We start from the raw sequence: 21033 nt of genomic DNA, 5'->3' as shown, positions 1-21033 counted from the left end.
TCAATAAAACGGATACTCGAATTGGTATCAATAAAAGAAGACCTGGGCACTACTCGTCTCGGCCAACCTCGAAGCCCCTCTCCTTCGGAGCAACCACACCTCTATTCTCGAGCTGAGTAACTACTTCGCATTTGATATCAATAAAATTCAAAGACTGCTGTGTGGTGCGAGTAACTTGTGCAAATTTGTGGAGCAAGCTCAGTAGGTGACTCCGTGCGAAACATGGGAGAGCATTGATTGTTTTGCAGAGTAGAAAATTTATAAACTGCATAGAAATGTCGCAAATGGTGATTGCGAAAAAACATTGTAGGTTCATGAAAGAAAATGTAAAGTGGTTGGCATAACATTATTGTACGAGAATCAACCGAAACTCGGAGTGGCGCAGCAAGTAATGACGAAAAGCTGCGGTTTTCTTGCGTTACGTAAATAATTCGGGATTCCATGTCGGAGTGTCAGAGAATTTTGGCGTGACTCAAAGTACTGTCTATGACTATTACAAATGTAATGAACTCGTTTATTGCGAAATCTGAAAACTGTATTGAGATTCGGGCAGGTTAGCGTAATATGCAAGTAGCAAAGGTAGAGGGGCAAGAACAATATACATTTCTGGATGCTATCGGAGCACTTGGTTATGCACACGTGGCAATGAAGAAACCTAGTATTTTTGGAGATGAATACGTTAATAGGAAGGGGGTGAACGTGTTTATGTATTTTCTTTATGTCAATGCAGGAGGGGAACATGTGTGGTGTAGAAAACGCAATCAGATTGACGTGCTTTATGATGTGACTGGCTGGACTTTTTTAAAAAGGAAACAAACGGGCCAAGTGTCTGATTCCTTCTTAAAGCCAAAGAATAGGACCTTGGATAACACATGATATGCGCTTGTCGTGTTAATGTTGATATTGCTGGATTCAAATAAAGATTCATCAGCTCCAATAGGTTCCTTCCTATGGTTTCACTATTACTTTCTCGTTTCCGTTTTTTATTCAAATCATTTTTGTTTTATTTTCGCTTGAATATTAAAGATTTTATTTTGTATTTTGGCATCAGTCGTTGTTGTATTTGATATTTTGTTGCATTTCACTGTAATAGCTTTCAAAGTTTTGGCTCTCCTTCGTTAACTTTCTGGTAGTTGTGACTTTGAAAGCATCACTGGAAACTTTTATAATATCCACAAGTGCACTTTGACTGAAACTCGTGCCTTCCATGGCGTTTAGGATACATCGCCATACGTTAACCACAACGGAATGACCGCCCGACAGATGGGAGAAATGAGTAATCACTCCTTTGGTTATAGTATACATAAAGCTGCATCAGTTCCCGAAGGAGCAGGACGCTCATAATTTTAGGGATTATTCATTGAGTAGGTACGAATTTACAAAGGGGGTAACAAAGCGACTTTTATTTACTTATCGACTGATACGAAAATAAAAAAAAAGCACGTACCTGTACTTTATATCTGCATGTGTAGTGCCCATGTACTTTATCTATGACTATGTATGTGTTTGTGGGGGGGAGGGAATTTAACGCATATCACATGTCTTGTGCACATGGATACTTCTTACTATTGCACTAAGAAAATTTATGGTATTTCATGTAGAAGTGGTAATAGAACACAGAAGAAACGCAGATCAGAGGGTTCTCATGTATACTACTACCACTCCTTTTATTGATACTACTCACTGATATGCACAGAGGAAACCCGAGTGAACGTTCATAAATCTGAAGTAGTCTCGACCTGAGTAGTGGCTTGTTTTATTGATACGAAATTGACGGAGGAGTTTACTCCAGGTGCAATTACTCTGATTCAAGAGCAGGACTTCCCAGCAGTAGTTACTCATTTTTTATTGATAACACCCAATGTGAGTGTAGAAGAAGTTCATGCTACTTAATACCAAACTATTTCACGCCAACGACAATATTGTGAATACCCTTCTTGAAACAGAAATTACATAACCAACATCACTACTCTGCGCTTGAGATTCTGTGGAAACTATGCAATTAGGATTTGTATGCGATTGTATGTGTGTGTTTCATAAGAACGTGTTGCTGCAAAGAGAATGTTAACTTTTAAATCAAACAATCGTTTCCTAACATCATCCCACCTCATTGGAAATCTCTCCACATGTAAAATTACAAACATTACTGTGCTGGTTGTTCTCAATCTACGAACAGAAAGTACTGAATGTGACATCCCAATTTGTCTAATGAAGTCTATAAATAACACTGATAAAATACAAGTAATTTTTGAATAACATATAGTGTATAAATATTAATAACTTAATTTGGAAAGGGTAACATTACTCAACCTTTAATCCTTGAACAAATGTTAAAGCACACATCTCAGTAACAGTCTCTCTACTTTCGAAAGTTTCAAAATACTCACAGCTCAATATGCCTACCATTTGTATCCACTCAATACGGAAACTCATACCAAACTTAAACGGGAATGTCTGGCCTAAGATAACTTTTCAATGAATTGGCCCTATGTGAACAATTAAGCTCTTTGTGTCAACACTGTCTGAGGAAAGTGGATGAAGTCCCCATGCTGCTGAAGTTGTAATGAAATCACACTTGTTAGTTTAATGAAGTTCGACGTCTATTTTCAACAGCGATACTAAACGACGTGGACACAAATTGTAAGTGAAATTCGAGTAACCACTTAAATGCATTCAAATTGTTTAATGGTCTGGCACCACGAATAGAAAAAAAAGTTCACTGAAGGTGCCTGCTGTAGGCAATAGACCAGTTCGGAGGGCAAATTGCATTTGTTATAGATGAGAACGCATTATGTTCAATTAGTAGCCACATTCACGAACAAAACAGGTGTCTTCCAAAAATCAAATGAAACACCCTTGGTACATATTTTATATGCAATCATCTGTTTCAAAATTTAATCCACGGTTATATGCTCATTTGTTTGAAAATGACAGACTTATTAATAGGTTTTTGAATAAACGCTCTTCATGTAAATTGTATGATTTTAGAACATTTGCACAATGAGAAATAAATGGAGGAGGGGATAAATGGGGTTTATCTAGTATTGCACAAATATTCGTAACATGTGTTGAGCCAAATCAGAGTAAATCCTCTGGCGTAATATATCTCACTTGGAAAGATACTCCTTGGCTACTTCTAAAATTGTAGTGTATATAAAAACTTATAATATCATGCATCACTCTTTCATCGGACTAATAAAGGAAAACATATATCTATTTGTAGATTTTCCAGAATTTGCGTCACTAAGTACAGTGGCTAATGTCGGCAAATATATTACCAGAGAAAACGAAGTAATGTAATATTATACTTTTAATAAAGCACTTATACAATCCAACAAAATGAAACACCTAGTAGATTATAAATATGCATTAAAATAAGTCAACAAGCTTCGTTTAAACCAGGCCCGTGCTGGCCCACCGGGACATCCGGGAAGTGTCCCGGTGCTCCCTCTGAAACATCACAGTAGAAATAAAGGTACAAGTTTTTAGTAATAAATTCTTACAGTTTTATTGGTAAAGAACCCGTGAAAGGTGCAGTGCGCCCTTTATATTAGGCGCCCTTGCAAGCTCACATCAAAGATGAACGATTTTATCTGTATACTACAGTTCTGTACAATAAATACATACAGTTACTATTTTTAAAGAAACCGTGAAAGGTACAGTGCGCCTTTTACATAAGGCGCCCTACGAAACATCACATTGTAGATAAGTGGTTTTAGTTATCTTGTGTACCTGCTTTATATAATAAATTCAAATAGTGATAATGTTGAAGAATGAATAGTAATAATGAAGAAGCTGTGAAGAATGCAAGGCGCCCTTTACAATTCATACAGTTGCTATTGGCAGAGAACAGGTAAAGAGTATAATCACTTACAAAAATATTATAAAGTTTTGTAGGTATAAAACGAAACAATGTGATACATCAAGAATAGTTCGGATAGTCAAACGTTCGAGCATTCATGAAATACTACACTGACACTAGTCTCTAATTTACGATTTTTACGGCATCAAAGCTTTCACAGTCTTAATATCCTTCATATGTCCGAGCATATTGATTGTTCCTGTGTGTTTTTAAGTCAGTGTTCGGATAATCAGTACCTATTGTAATTCTAAAATATAGTTATATTAATTTCCGTAAAATGTGGTCTTCCTGTCACCACGACATGGCGCGTAATCAGGTTGTGGATCGAGGAGAAGTCCTCTGGGATATAGAGGTTAGCTGCGAATATACTGAATAAGCAGTCGCGGAAAGACAAGGAGTGATCCTCCAGCTTGGGAATTTGGTGTTGGGCTAACAACTCATTCTGTAAAAAAAAAAAAAAAAAAAAAGGCTTGTTCAGATATATTCGCAGAATCCTCGGATCGGAACTGATAAGTTAGCACGAACTCAGCAAAATAAAATCGGCATGAGAATTGGAACATGAAAGATAAGAAGTCTCTATAGGGCAGGCGCGCTAAAATGTGTAACGAATAAGTTTAGAAAGAGAATATGGACCTAGTGGGATATCAGGAAGTTACATGAGAAGGAAATGGAGGAGTCAAGTCGGGAAATTTTACGTTCTTTTACGGGGAACGAATTAAAAATTACCAACTAGGATCAGGGCTTTTCGTTCAAAAACGAATACGTAATATTAGCAGTTACATGGGTTGAATTTGTTAATGATAGATTTTCTTTTACTTCTCTTAAGGGTCGGTGGCCCCAACAGAAAATAAGGATGACAATAAAAAAAAGCTTTTACGAAAGAATAGAACGGGTATTTGACCATCTCCTGCAATATCATATGAAAATTCTGTTAGGCGGTTTCAATGCGAAGGTAGGACGAGAGAGTATTTTCAAACCGATTATAGGGAATAAATGTCTGCATAAGGAAGGTTGTGACAACGGCGTTAGACTCGTGAACATTGCAACATCCAGAAGCCTTATCGTGGTGATTAAAAAAATTCCCACATCGCGACGTTCATAAATATACTTAGACCTCACCAGACGGAAAAACACATAATCAAATCGATCACGTTTTAGTAGATAGAAGAAAACAGTCTACCACAACTGATTTTCGGTCATTCAGAGGAGTTGATTATGATAATAAGAGAACATTCCGGACATGTATAAATGTATCAACGGACTTAAGAAAGGCTATCAATTTCGTGCTTATAATTAAAGAAAGCTAAAGGAACAGTTCTCAATGATCAGGATAGCATCTTAAACAGGTGGAAAGATTTCTTTGACGATTTGCTTAACACATAGCCAAAAACTAATGTGAGTGGAGAAAGTGAAATGCATACAGTATATCCATATATTCCAGAACCTAACCATACAGAAATAGAAATCGCTATTTAAAAATTAAAGAAACACATATTTCCTGGTGTAGACGAAATTCTGGTTGGCTTAATTTTAGCTGGGGGGGGGGGGTATTATATAGAGCAAGATACACAAACTCATTCTCCTTATCTGCAACAAATAGGAATAATCACAAGAGTGAAAAGAATCATTGTTCCAGTTCAAAAGAAAAGCAACAAGACTGATTATTATTCAGGCATTTCTCTTCTGTCAATATCCAATACATTTTCTTAAAAATTTTATTAGCAAGATTGAGTCCATACGCAGATGAAATTATTGGAGATTATCAGAGCGGATGTAGGTAAAATCGATCAACTATCGACCAGATATTTACTATTCAACTAATACTTGAAAAGAAGTGGGAATACAATATTCTGGCACATAAACTATTGACTTTCGACTAGGGTAGGAGGGAAACATTGTACAACATGCTTACAGAATTTGCAATACCGAAAAAGGTAGATTAATTAAGATATGTTTAAATGAATCCCAAAGTGAGGTTCGAGTAGAGACATTCTTGTTCACGAGCTTTCACGTTGAGAATAGCCTGAAAGAAAGAGATGCGTGTTGCCAATATTATTTAACTTTGTTCTGGAGAAAAGGAAAATCAAAGACAGGAATCAGGTCCTAGAGCTGAGTTGTATTTACCAGATTATGGCGTATGCTTATGACGTATGATGTAAATATAATAGAGGATGATAGAACAAAGGAAAGGAATGCAGAAATCTTACTTAACGTTTGCAGAGATATGGGCTTAAAAGTAAATGCAGAGAAAACTAAACAAATGGAAGTTTGTCGGGATCGTAATACTGCATTTTATGGATACGTTAAAATACCAAATAATATTTTCTTTCGACAAGCTGGATACTTCCAAATACCTAGAATTATTATTAACAGACCAAAACCATAATCACACACAAAAAAAAATTGATGTCAACTGAAAGCAGGAATTTCGTGTTATTATTCAGTTAAAAATCTTTTGTTGTCGCGAATTCTGTTGAGGAATTTGTAGCTTAAAATATAAAACGATAATCATGCCTGTTGTGCTGTATGGTTGCGAAACATTGTCACTGACTCTGAAGGAATGGCGGAAACTCCATAACGATGAACTGCAAATTTTATACCGTTTACAAAAGCATTGTTAGGGTCATCAAGTCTAGGAGGCTCAAATGGACAGGTTATGTAGCCAGAATGGAAGAAATTAGAAACGGTTTCAAAGTTTGAACTGGAAATCCAAATAGGGAAACGAAAATTAGGAAGACCGAGGCGGAGATGGGAGGACAATATTAAAATGGTTCTTGCAGAGATTGAAATATAAAGTAGAAACTAGGTCCAGTAGGAGAAAGACGGAAATCAATAGAGAGCTTTTGTAAATGCGGCACTGAAACTTCTGTGTCCACAGACCATAGAGCTATATTTAGTTGTTGATACATTTAGCCTCTTTCTTTAGACAGAAATGTTACTACGGAAGTTTTTCTCTAGTACAGAGGATTTCAATTCAAGGTTTCCACAAATGAGCTATTTACGTTAATTCGAAAACAAATTTAGTGGTGATTTTGATATAGATAGGCATCTATACTTTCTTTCAAAGTATACACACACACACACACACACACACACACATATATATATATATATATATATATATATATATATATATATATATATATTCCCGTTTGTATGGGCGCCCTTTTAGTAGACATGTCCACCGCCCTCACTAGTATCCCAGCACGGCCCTGGTTTAAGCTTAAACTACTCGGATGAAAATGAGTTACAATCCTGCGGAATCTAACAAACTCCAATTGTTTCATTCACGAAAATTGTTTGTTTTAACCTTCTACACTGTCTATGCTTGTTACGTAATATTTCATTCACTATATCTGTTGCGTTATGTTTTCATCACTTTGTAAACTCCTTTACAGTAATTCATCAAAACTCCAATTCATATCAGTGTAATAGTACTTAAAAACGTACACTACTTTTTTTATTATTTTCACAACTGGTATACTTAAAATGCTCTCATAACATTCTAATTCACAATTAGCAACACCTCTCAATTTTATTAAACTAATTCTCTAGATCCCTTCTCTAAACCATCTAATATTTTCTCCGTTTAGAAATCAACAGCTAATCTTTACTCCGTTATTCGAATCAATTACCTGAACTGTCCCTAGCAACAAATGAAGCTCTTATATTTGTTTCTTCTTAACTAGTGTCTTATTACTTTCTAAGCACTTGAAACCTATTTTTACAAACTGGTTCCCATTTGTAACAACCTTCCAACTTCTTTTGTACCTTCTTTCTTTTCAATGCACGTCTCTTCTTTTTAACCTTTAATTGCTGCTCTATTATGGTCACACTCATCCACCATCTATTCTTATTTATCCAAGAACTAAATTCTTAGAACCCAAATTGAAGCACATCATTCTTCTAACCTAATATTTGGTCTCCCATTAAATTAAATTGCTGATTCTTTACTTGCATATTGTTTGTATCGTGCTCCCTAAATACATTCCTTCTTTGTTTTTGCTATTAATTTCTTCTTCCGATTTCAGAAAAAATAACATTATTTTCCGTGGAATTTAAGAATGGCTCTTTTACCAGATCTGGTATAAGATTATAGTAACTTTTTATTAATTCTAACTTAATTTATAATGTCTTCCAATAGGCTGTAGGCTATCTGGGGAGTGCGTGTGTGCAGGACTATTTGCTAATAAGAGATCTGCTCTAATGCACAATGGTTCTCTTTGTGTAGTTCATGTGTTTTTAATGTAATGTATTGGAGGTTCTATACGAATGAATATTCGTTTGTAGATGTTGTGACAAACATACTTGAATTATTCATGGCTTCATAAGCTACAAGAATGCCGAACGACAATTTCAAGTGTAACTTTAAAGACTCTTATAGAAGCGATTTTACGGCTGCAGGGAAGCAAACTGCACCACACCTGATTTTTATATATTTTGTAAATTTGACCACGAAGAACACGAATATGAAGGAATTGTGACATTCGGAATTTCGAAACTCGAGATATTGAAACTTAAAGTTTAATATACATGCTATCCGCCTTATGCAGAGTGATTTTCACGTTAGACTAGCGTCATACTAAAGGCCTGACTACTGTAGGAAAATTATGTTAGTCGAACTCTTTGATATGGCACTAATCACACGTCAGAGCGACTCTGCATAAGGTGGATTATGTCCTATGAGATATATAAAGGTAACCAAGAAAGTTGTGTCGCTTTTTGTGGAGGTGTGTGTTCAATTGGTCCTCACACCGTGAGTTGAATGCGAATGGAGATAAGGCGAAGGTCAGTTGTTGGTGTGGGTATATCCAGCATTCTACCTGGTTGTGGCAGTTCAGTTACAATGTGAACTTGTGTAAGGACAGAGTGAATATGGAACCTCCGCAGACGGTCATAAGGGCGTGTATCCTATATGAGTTCAAACTTGGGTCAAACGCCACTGCAGCGGGGCGGAAGATACCTCAGACCTTTCGTGAGAGTGTCGTGATTACGCAGACAGTGCAAGGGTGGTTTAGCAAGTTTAAGGACGGTGACGAAACATTCACGAAAGACGCACCAACACATGTGGCGGAAGACCAACACATTTACAAAATGAAGATCTTCAGGTAGCAATTGAGGCGAACAGTGGACAGACATGTGAGGAACTGGGACTAACATTCAATGTGAGTGGAGAAACCATTCGGAAGCACCTCCATCGACGTGGGAAGCATTACGAGTTGGGTCTATGGGTCCCACATGATTTGACTCCGGGCCAGAAGGCAACGCGAGCAGACATCTGTGTTTCTTTGCTGTCTCGTCTGAGGAAGGGGCATTTCTGGACAGGAGGTTGACATGTGATGGGAAGTTGGTCCTGTATGAAGCTCCACAGCTTCGTCGTCATTGGTTAAAATCCCATGAACCGGTTCCAAAACAGCTGTAACCAGCAATGCAGCAGAAAGTCCTCCTGTGTGTTTGGTGGATTGCTCGCGACATCGTGCATCGGGAACTGCTACCGGCTGGTCAGAGCAGAACATCAATGCAACTGTCTATTGTCAGCAATTGCGGCTTGTTCAAGAAAACTCAAAACCCTGGAGCCAGCACTTCTCAATCGCTAAGGGGTTGAACCATTACGGGACAACGCTAAGCCCTACATAGCTAGAATGACCCGGGACTCTATTTTACGCCTTGGATGAGAAACACTATTGCATCTACCATACTCTCCGGACATTGCACTGTCCGATTATCACCTGTTCCATTCGTTAGACACTAAGCTCAGAGGACTCCATTTCAACTCCGTAGTAGAGGTGCAAAATGCACTTGATACCGTCTTCGCTTCACGGCAAACCAAGTTCTAACGAGAAGAAATCCATGCACATCCCGAACGTTGGCAGAAGCTCGTTGTTACTGATGGGTATTATTTTTGATCTTCCAGGTACGTCTTAGGTGACATATCGATGCTCTAAGGTGATAGGTCAAAAAGCGACAGACCTTTTTACATTATTTTTATACATAATATTTAAAACTACTGTAAAAGTTCTAGTATCTTGAGTTCGGGAAGTCGGAATATAAAAACTCCTTCAGATTATTGCTCATTTTGGTCTAGTTCACAAAATATATAAACATCAGATGGGGTCCAGTTTGCTTCCATGGTCGCTTTATGTTCGAATATCACGGGTTCCGACATTCGAAATGTCAAAATTCCTTCAGATTCGTGTTCCTCGTAGTCTAATTTACAAAATGTATGAACATCAGGTGGGATCCAGTTTGCTTCCCTGCAGCTGAAAAGTACATTGGAAGTGTCATGAAAGAAATAACTAATAAAAAGTGCGAAGGATCCCAGGTCAGTATTGCTAAACACAAGTTCACATCAGTACTTACGGTTTAGAAGCCCCTCCCCCATTTTCTGATTTTAAAATGTGGCAACCCTAATTTAGCTGTGACGTAGAACCATGAAGCTATCCCTTTCGCACAGTGCTGCAGATATTACCATAATAATCTTGGGGCAAATAAAAAAGTTAAAATACACATATAAATCAACACAATTGTCTCGATTAATAGATGCCTTTCACAAATGTTAAAAGATGTTAAAAAAACACCAAACATTATTTCTGCTTTGAAAAGACAAACATGGTTTCGCTTATAAAACTGCAAACACGGTTTCGGGCGGCTTTCGTTTTCGAAAAGAGCTTTTGCGATTTCTCTTTGGAAATCCGCTTTTGCAGTTTCGGTTTCGAAAACCGCATTTGCGGTTTTAGGTTTTTCAGAAAAACCGTTTTCTCAAAACTCGAAAAGCGCAAATGTCACAAAAATTCGACAGCACTAGTCAGAATGCGTTGCGGTAGGTAGTGGGCCAGAGTGGGTCATGGTGGGTCAGAGTGGATCATGGTGGGTCGTGGGTAACGATGGGTGATGGGTGAGTGGGTCAAGCTTTCATTGACCTTCGTCATCTCAACAGTGATCAGAAATAAAGAATTGAAGCAACCATTATTCCTTCTGATCACTGTTCAGACATTTGGCCTTTGTATATTTTCCTTGAAACAACGAAAACATAAAAGTTTTGAAGGTTACTTTAGATTCCGCAATCACTTCTTCGAGCTTCACGTATTATAAGAAAAGTAACAATGCACTGTAGTGCCTTTCTTTGCTTAAAAAAAAAAAAAAAAAAAAGCATGTTTAATTATATGCGTAACTGCGGTCTCCATTAATGCGGATAAACAACACTATTGGAAGTAGGATTTTTTAAATAGAGAAATGAGACTGAATTAAATTGAGAAATTAATTTTTAGAAAATGAGACTGAATTAAATTGCTCATTACGAAACAACAGCCTCAAGGAGATTTTATTTAAAGAGAGTGAGTGTCATTCAACAAATAAAAGTCATATTTTTGCGGAGGGTGATACAGAAATATAGAATTTCCTAGTAAAGCTATACGTGTAAGAGTAAAAATTTTTGGGGATGACAATAGTTTCAAGAAGCAAGGAAATATGAAGTTTTTTTTTTTTTTTTTTACAGTGTGTCCATAAAGTCCCGTGCAATCGATAAAATCAAATTTGTTCAATGTGCACTTTGTTCAAGTCCACATATGTTCTGAAGCGGAGTCGTAAAGGATGAAAATATGCGGGGACAATTTGGGCAAATTACTTCACATAAATCCTTTGGTTTCGTGCAAACATGCGACGTTTTTATTCTGTATTAAAACAGAGATTTTAACACACTCCTAGAAGGCATAATTCATCGAACTCAAATCAAGTGAGCCTTTGGCTCCTTGACAATCAATCCAATGTGTATGAAATCTCGTGTTCATTTAATTTAGTATGACTCAGACGTAGTGTGCTGGGGCACCAACTTGCATGAATCATGATGCTTTCTTTATACTCTTAAGCCTGACATTTTAGTTGTCCAACAAAGTTTAAAAGACAGGGTTCCTCTGTGCTTGGATTAATATCAACGTCAAGGCGTGAAAATGTAAATTCTTTCAGTCATAGTTGAATTAGCTTACACTACGACAAGAATATATTTTTTTTCGAAACTACAGTTTCACACTACAAAGTACAACATCCTTGTCCATATATTTCAAGAAATGATCACATAATTCTATTCTGTATCCACAATCGTGGGGACGGAGAAGTTACAGCTTAAATAAATGAAGTTTTCCTTCGGGATATCGTGGATGGCTCAGCGTTTTATACTCCTGTTCTCCCTTCCTTTTAAAATATCGTATTTACAGTATCCTAGAGATGCACTTCTTTAAAAAAATCCCCAAAGTCAAGGTGCGTCTTAGGTTCGAGTTATGCAAGTTTAGGCCTACATTTTGCACTATTAGTAAAGCCAATTTAGAGCAGAAAATGATTGAGGTTTGTCGGAGAAGCTAAACGCGTTAGTCATGATTATCTAAAGAATGTATACAAGGAATATCCATATTTTTTTGGAAAAACGGGAAATGATTTCATCAGGAAACTAGAAAATTGGAAAGAAAAAGGAATATGAAAAATTTTCATTGTTTGCTTTAACATATTTATTTATTTTTTCTTTCTTAAAAATCAATTTATTGTAGTTTCTTCGTTTTCGCCAGGGACGCGTCTTACATATCAGGGCGTTCTAGATTCGAGTAAATGCAGTATTTAAAAATAGCCAGCAAAAAGCTTTAGTTGAAACCTACGCGTGAAACGGAACGTACTAAACTTTCTTTTTCCTGTGATCCCTGACTTTGACTCCAGCAAAACTATTTTGGGAAGCTCGGAATCACTTAATATGTACAGATATGAGCATAAGGTTTAAAACTGTGAAATATTGTTCTCATATACCTATTTTCAACGCAAATTTTGTTTTACCCATTTCTTGTATATTGCAGCACTTTCGTAGTATTCTGTAGATATATAAATTGAAAGTTAACTCATTATTTTAACGGAACAGAAATTTACAATTCAAGAAAACAAGCACTCTGCATACATTTTACCTCATTTGCACATTCACCAATTTAAATGAAAATAAAACCTTAACTATATATATATATATATATATATATATATATATATATATATATATATATATGGTTAGATATATAGATATAAATATAGATAGATAGATAGAGATATATAAATGAAAGTATATGTTTTATTTTATCAGAACTGAACATTGTTTGAAACCGCAAGAAATGTTTTCAAGCCTCTGGCTTATTTCACCTGACTCATTTCAGGAATTTTTCAGAACTTTTAAATTAACATGTATACAGGGTGTATCAGGCCATCCGTCCCAGAACTCCCTCCAAGTGCACGTAGATACGTCAAACTAAAAACGAATGACCAAATTGTATGTGTAGAATCAAATCAACGGTACTTTGCAGCTACCTCGTATCTCAAAAACAAAACACAACTTTTCAAAAGAAACTAAAGGTTTGAAGAGTTGAAGATTAGCTGAAAGTCAGCGACTTTTCTGATGGAGAAGACAACTACGATAACGAATTGACATGTCCATCAGAAAAATCGCTGACTTTCAACTACTCTCGAACTTTTTTAAACTTCTTTTTGTTCTGTAAAGTTGTGTTAATTTTTAGATACAGGTAGCTTCAAAGTACCGTCAAAATGGCGATGCCTTCATATCCAGTGGCGTAGCTGGAATACTTCAACGGGAGGTCAACTCCAAAATTTAAAATGAAAGTATTCTGATTCCAATTTTGAATTCTTTGGAAGTATTATTGAAAAAGAAACAACTTTTACAGGAAATGATTTCTACTGTTAGGTATGTACGTCTGTTATTTGTTGTTGAACTGCTACTATCTCACCACCCGTCCCAGGCATTTTTCTCCGCTCGTAGTGCACGTAGATACTTCAAACAGCAAATAAGATTTGATGTTCCAAATAGTTCTCTGCAAGACAGACATTCAGAACGAAAGCAAGAAATAAAATTACGTGTCGCACATAATTTAGAAGATTTGAAGATACTTTCCCCGATTTGTATGAAAAAGAACTGAAATGTCATGAAAAACAGTTATTGATCGATTAATGAAATTATCACGGTAAGAATACCTAACGTTAGTTTCACTTGATAAATAACTAAATATCAATCACAGGTTCAACAAAGATAAACATAGTGCTGTTAAAGATTTTTACTTTGAGTTTATGAAGTATCATTCCAATTTGTTTGTTAGAACACCTGTGCCCACAAGTATATTCAGAGAAACTACTTTCAATAAGGAACAAGTTGCAAAGTTGTATACAAATTAGTGCAAACTGATGAAAGAATATTCTTTCCCACCATCACGAATATTGAACGTGGATGATACTGGTGAATCTGTGCTCATGTTAATCTCAAAGTGATATGTGATAACGGGCAAGTTGACGTTGGGCGAAAGAGGTCGGAGTATAATATGAATGCTCTGCATAAGTGCTACTGTTCAGTTGTACCGTCCCTCTTTATACTCGTATTTTCGCGCCAGAGAATGATTGAGAGACTTACGGTTGACACTCCACCCGAGAGTATTGCTATAACACCAAGTCTGATTGGATAACTAATGGTAATTTTTTAAACTTAGTTGCAAAACTTTGTTAAATTCTGTCATTCTTCCCCTCTGAACCCAGTTCTGCTAAGTTTTGATGGACATAGCAGCCATAAGGAACTGAAAGTGATTCAATATGCGAGCGATCACAGTATTCACTGCTCAGTATTTCTCCACATACCACTCATAAGACTCAACCTATTGACAGGTGTTTTATGAAACCGTTTCAAGACACTTACAATGAAGATTGTTCACTGTGAATGTGCAAGAATGCTGGAGTAAAGGTGACCGAATACGATGTAGCGCAACTTGTTTCAGAAGCATATGGAAAGATATGTCGAATGGACATTGCTCTCAATAGATTTTCGTACACCGAAATATATTCACTGAACCGTCAGATATTCACACACACAGCCTATCTGTTCGTAAAGGGCCACGAATATCTGAGCAGCGCTTGGCACTTCGTGTATAGAGGACTGGGCACATCCATCCTCACCAGAACAAACGTCAGTAGATCAGACATGGTCTTCAGAATAAATGGTCTCCTGACATTCTTGCTGCAGTCCATGCGGATCCCTAAATCTCGACAAGAGGATTAACCAGGGCTGCCGTTATAAGTCGCATGACGGTTTGGAGGATTCTGTTCAATAAGGCGTTCCATCCTTATCATGTTCATCTGCATCAAAAACTTCGAGAACAAAAACCGTCTGGAGTTTTGTCAGTGGATGAGAGACAGGAACCCATGTTTTCATCAGAACATTCTGTGGACGGATAACCTTCAAGAGTAATTCACATCAATATACACAACTGGCCCAAGGACAATCCTCACTCACAAGTAAACCTTACGTTTGGGTGAATCGAGTTGCTGACTGAGACACATATGAGAAAGTAGTACTAATTGTGGTCAGTGTTTCAGTGAAGTTATAGGTGCGAAACTCCAGGGGTTTAGGAGATATAGCTACCAGAACATCACATGGAAGTACAGAATAGTCTTCATACAGTTGGAGGTAAAAGCTCTGTAAGACCTCTTGTAACGACAAAAGGCGAATAAAAAATATATGGGTACATATTAGGACTAGGCGGAAGTCATATAGTAAGGGTATCCTTGACGGCGGCCATCTTGAAATCCGCCATTTTGAATTAAGGTTCAGTTTTTAAAATAGGAATAGGGTCATGTGATACATGATTTGAGGCGAAAATTTAATCAGAAGAACAATGGTGACGTTAATTTTGATTTTCGCACAATTGGTAAAGAGTTACAGGGAAATTAAATATTGTTGCAGCATATGTCTTAGTCCTTTACCCCACCTTGTAAATTTTGTGTTAATGATAATAATTAAATAAAAACCAGGTGGATAAATATTAGGTCTATGGTAAGAGTTGCCTTGATGGCTGCCATCTTCAAATCTGCCATTTTGAATCAGACAAAAGTTTTAAACAAAACGCATAACATTGCCACCTTATTAATAGCAAATTTTACCATAAATCCAACGGTATAACAATTTTTGCTTTTTCATTAACCAGCATTTGTTATCGCATAAACAAGTTGCTAATTTAAGGAAAAATGACCAAAGTGGAATTGAGTCATAATTGAACTTGGGTCTTTCTTCCAGAAAAATCCTCAATTAGTACAATCAATATGTAGTTCAGAAAAGAGTGCATGACTTGTACAAATGCTCTTGTCACAGTGAGCACACCTGACAAAGGCAATCGAGTTACACTTGACACATTTGTCGTTAACATTTCCGTCAAAGCAGTAGTCGTAAGGAGCGATCCATTTCATTTTGTGCTGGTTAATGATAAAGCAAAAATGGTTATACCGTTGGAGTTATGGTAAAAATTGCTATTAATAAGGTGGCAATGTTATGCGTTTTGTTTAAAACTTTTGTCTGATTCAAAATGGCGGATTTGAACATGGCCGCCATCAAGGCAACTCTTACCATAGACCTAATATTTATCCACCTGGTTTTTAGTTAATTATTATCATTAACACAAAATTTACAAGGTGGGGTAAAGGACTAATACATATGCTGCAACAATATTTAATTTCCCTGTAACTCTTTACCAAATGCGCGAAAATCAAAATTAACGTCACCATTGTTCTTCTGATTAAATTTTCGCCTCAAATCATGTATCACATGACCCTATTCCTATTTTAAAAACTTAACCTTAATTCAAAATGGCGGATTTCAAGATGGCCGCCGTGAAAGATACCCTTACTATATGACTTCCACCTAGTCCTAATATGTACCCATATATTTTTTATTCACCTTTTGTCGTTACAAGAGGTCTTACAGAGCTTTTACCTCAAACTGTTTGAGGACTATTCTGTACTTCCATGTGATGTTCTGGTAGCTGTATCTACTAAACGCCTGGAGCTTCGCACCTATAACTTCACTGAAATACTGACCACATTTAGTACTACTTTCTCATATGTGTCTCAGTCAGCAACTCGATTCACCCAAACGTAAGGGTTACTTGTCAGTACCTGAAATTGACGATCAATATATCTGGATTCTAAATGTTTGGTATGGTATAATCGGAGGCCAAATAATTGGCCCCTATCTCTTCGAAGGTACTTTAACGTGGGTAGGATACGCTAATTGTTTGTCAGATGTTCTATGTGAGCTCTTGGAAGACGTCCGACTAGTCACTCGTGAAAAGCCGTGGCTACAAGAAGACGGTTGCTCTACTCATTTTGCAAGAGTTGCCAGACATACTGTTGCTCATTTATTTCCAAACACGTGGATTGGAAGAATGGACCCAGTTTTCTGACCAACTCGTTCTCTAGACATGGCTACTCTCGATTTTTTCTTTTGTCAAGGAGCTGATTTAGCAAGAGTGTCTTACTACAAGAAAAGACATGATGGTGAAGATCAGTAATATCTGACATTGACTAAGTGCAAATGAAGTGTTAAGAGCAGTCAATAATGTCCCGGTACGCATTCGGACGTACAACATTGGCGCTGGAAGATCCTTTGAACATTTATTGTGAGTTGTTTGAACGATATTTTGATTAGAATGTTCCGAACTTGCAGTTCACGTTATTTTATTATATTTAGTTAACTTATTTGTAACTGACAATACAACGTTGCTGCACGTCTTGCAAATAAGAACAGAAATAAAACACTGAACTGCTGAACAAGACTGTACTGTTCGTAAAAATAAAAACTTTACATATTACGTTTCGATCTTCTAACCAAGATCCTCATCAGACATACACTAGATCTGTATACAGTGTAACAATACTGATATAATTATCACAAAAACTTACCTGCTCCCTCATTGGTCGGAACAAATAGCCAATGAACGAGGCCCGTTGAAGACAGCCTAAGCCAATCATAGACGCCCAAATCTATGATAACCCGATCGATAGGTTGCGTTATATAGGATAGATACATGTAACGAACCTTGTGATCACATTAACTTCTGTAACTGGGATTGAATTTCAATGATACTTTGCTGATACATTAAGTGCCTTAAAACCGCGGTCCAGTTCGACGATGGGTGTCGTGAGTACAAAAGGAAGCTAACCTCGTCACCATATAGATGTAGCAATGATCATGGAGCAAGAAAGATGGAACAAACTCCACTCGCAAGCTTTTGCACAATTGAATACAAACAAAAGCAGGTCTAATTGCCGCACCCTGCGTAGCTGTTAAGATCTAGCATGAAACATATCCAAACATTTAATTTTTTCCGGGCTACAACCATCATCACGCACGTGCTTTCTTCGAGTTGTTGCCATTTCCTCACTTTTTCTTCCATGTAATATCAGTCATTATTTGATTGCAATAGTCTATTCACATACAGAATTACTTTGTGGCCTAAGTAGCAATGGTTTAGCACTTTGCCCTCCTGAGATATTACGCCCTAAAACTGGCATCAAAATTACAAACTTCAACTTTCGAACCCCCATAAATCTACAGTGCGAATAGTATTATAGCTCTGGATAATTTTGCATACTCTTTATATGCAATAGTATTTATCACAAAACTTATAATCCCCTCCTCACTTTATGCCATTCCAAATTACAGCCCCTTTAAAAATGTAATTTTCCGTATTTTTTGGTGATTTCATGTATTGGTTTGCAACCTTGCTTATTCAATTAGAAGCAAGACTATATATCCTCCGTGTACCTCATTCTCTCCTGTAAACATTTGCTTTTGTTTGATGTTCGTCTGCTTCGTACGTCCTGAGCAACTGTATTTTTCGTAAACGATTGCAAATGCAAAAATTGTCACTCTACCGACAACAAACATGGCCGCCATTAAGGAACCCTTGTAAATACGGCAACGTGAATAGTGTTATTGATCTCCTCATACAAAGGTTCGTCACACACGTAAAGTTTTATAATTTTCGGAGGTGGTCGCGCAACCATTTTCACCATCTTTGGACCACTTCGTATGGATTCACCCATGTGGTTGGTAATATCTTATAATCTGATTGAAAAGTCATTGAAAAAATCAATTTAATGTTGGATTATCACCATTGTTAGCCTAATAGTATCCACAACATGTCACAAAATGTCTTCCTATCGATATATGAAGCGACTAAATAGCGTTTTCTCTAGCAGTTCTCGGTGTCTCTATATAGGGGTCATGTTGGCCCGGTGGTAGAGTGTTCACGTCCGGTGCATGGTATCCTTGGTTCGATCTCAGCTCGCGGCAAGTGAACTTTCCGGTATAGAAACACCGTGTGCGTGAATTTTCTCTTGATTTCCCAGTTTCTCCCACTTTGTTTATTCCACCATTTCATTCATCTCTAATCATCGCCATTCCATCTCGTTTAGACTCGCCGGAACAAACTTGGGACGTGAAACTTAAAGATTTCATTTATATATTCTTAGAAAGTAACTGCTCCGAATTAACTCTGTTACATCATATTGCATTTCAACTTATATGTTTCTTTATTTTTCAGTTTTAAATGCGTATATGTTCATGGTCGTGTATAGCTTTTATAAAGAACTCAAGTCACCGAACATATCAAATGAAGTTCAAGAACCAGCACAAGAAAACACTGTTGAGATACAAAATGATATACCGGTAACAGAAAACACTCCGGTAGCCTCTCAAGATAACGCCCAATGAATGTTGAAGCTTTTATCAGAATTTAACAAGAAAATGTGCTCACATATTTTAAGGAAATAAATCTTTGAGTTTCATGTAGTTGCAATAATCAGTCGAGTTGCGTAGTCGTGTAATGGAAAGAAAACCAAATTATGAGGTAGGACATTTTATTATTACATATTTTACTAAATGTTAAATGTTGTATTTTGCTGTACAAAATGAAAATTCTTACAGGCTAAAAGCAAGTGTTACGATTTTTTACTTTTATTATTATGCAATCATGTTTTACCTAATAGGGTTATACTTAGCGTCGAAATAGGAATTTGATAAAAATTGAGAACCATGGTAACTATAAAAAATTGTTAGCAGTAATAAAATAATGCAATAAATTATTTCCTCAAATTCTATACTTTCATTATTTACTTATATAAAATATTTTTGGAAACTTTTTTTTTTTTAATAATCTGAGACGCAGCAATCACTTCCAACGTTACCAGGTGAAATGACAAATATTTGTACATATTAAGTAAAATATTTGTAATACTCCGTGATTTCATTGGAATGTATTGAGAATTATTATTAACAAGTTTTATACTTACTTCAGCTTTTTACTAGATCTTCATACAGTAAGCTAATTTAACAGATAGTTTGCCAACGAAGCGAGTAAACGAATTTACTTTTTGCATCATCATGAGACATTGATGTTTTAATATCTGACAAGAAAATGTCAGGGTGGCTGTCACCCAAACCCATTTCAGACATAGCATATCAGAGAGAGCATGATGAGATAAGGAGATAAAGTCGTTATGCACTACTTGCGTAACCATATGGTCATAGCATTTAGCGTTCTACATATTATACTGTAGGCGCCAATATTTCAGTGGCATTATTCTGTAGCTGTACTTGGCTCTCAAGGACGTATGATCTAACATCGTAACGCGCTTCAAGCGTCTTTTATTTCTGAGTCCTCCAGTGGCAGCAATTGAAAGTTGGCATCATGTTCTCTTCCCTAGAAATGTTAGTGCTTAAGATATAACTCATACTATTCTGACCTTTCTATTTTTGTAGCAACATTTTACCCTGTCAATATTTATACTAAATACATAAAGTTTTAACTCTGTTTTGTCTGTTTAATTGCTTCTTTTATATTCAACGTAACCTATTGGTCATGTTAGACCTTTACGAGTACAACTTGTTCATTCAGCAGGTATCATCACACTTATTCCTGAAGTTTCACACTTTCTCAAAAGTTTCGCAGTACACAAATAAACGCTTTAGAAATAAACATTTGTTAAGTTTCATTCACAATCACCCAGAATCCGTAAAATAATTGCTCTTTAGAATATGTTTCAATTATTTGTTTACTATTAATTTAGAAACATTAGACATGATGCAATTGCTACTTTATTAGAAAATCGCATCCCAAAGGATTTTCCTGTAAATAGTGTGAACTAAGTAAAAAAAAATCTTCGAGGAACGTTTCAATATTCAAATAAGGAAAGTGAAGTTGTAGTAGTCAAATAGATGATTGTATAAAGTGTTCGTGGAGTATTTGATACTGTTGAAATTAGCCACTAATCGCGTCAGCAACATATAGAGATGAACAGGCAAGTAGCCAGGATTT

General features: G+C 36.5%; 1 protein-coding gene across 2 annotated transcripts in view; it reads left to right on the top strand.

Moving 5' to 3' along the window:
• Positions 1 to 19686, top strand: part of LOC145681954 (uncharacterized) — a 192696-nt gene extending 173010 nt beyond the window's left edge. The window contains exon 6 of one of the 2 annotated variants that reach the window (XM_081753554.1): positions 19261 to 19686. In XM_081753554.1, coding sequence (XP_081609680.1) covers positions 19261 to 19430 — 170 coding nt within the window. In that variant the 3' untranslated portion in view covers positions 19431 to 19686. The remainder of the gene's footprint in view (positions 1 to 19260) is intronic. The other variant, XM_081753555.1, reaches the window with a different exon arrangement.
• The last annotated feature ends 1347 nt before the right edge of the window (positions 19687 to 21033 follow it).

Source organism: Thermobia domestica, chromosome 3, assembly GCF_964235325.1.
Source record: "Thermobia domestica chromosome 3, izTheDome1.hap1.1, whole genome shotgun sequence".
In the NCBI taxonomy this organism is placed as follows: Eukaryota; Metazoa; Arthropoda; class Insecta; order Zygentoma; family Lepismatidae; genus Thermobia; species Thermobia domestica.
Note: the sequence above shows the minus strand (reverse complement) of the source record. Positions and strands in the feature narration are given on the sequence as shown.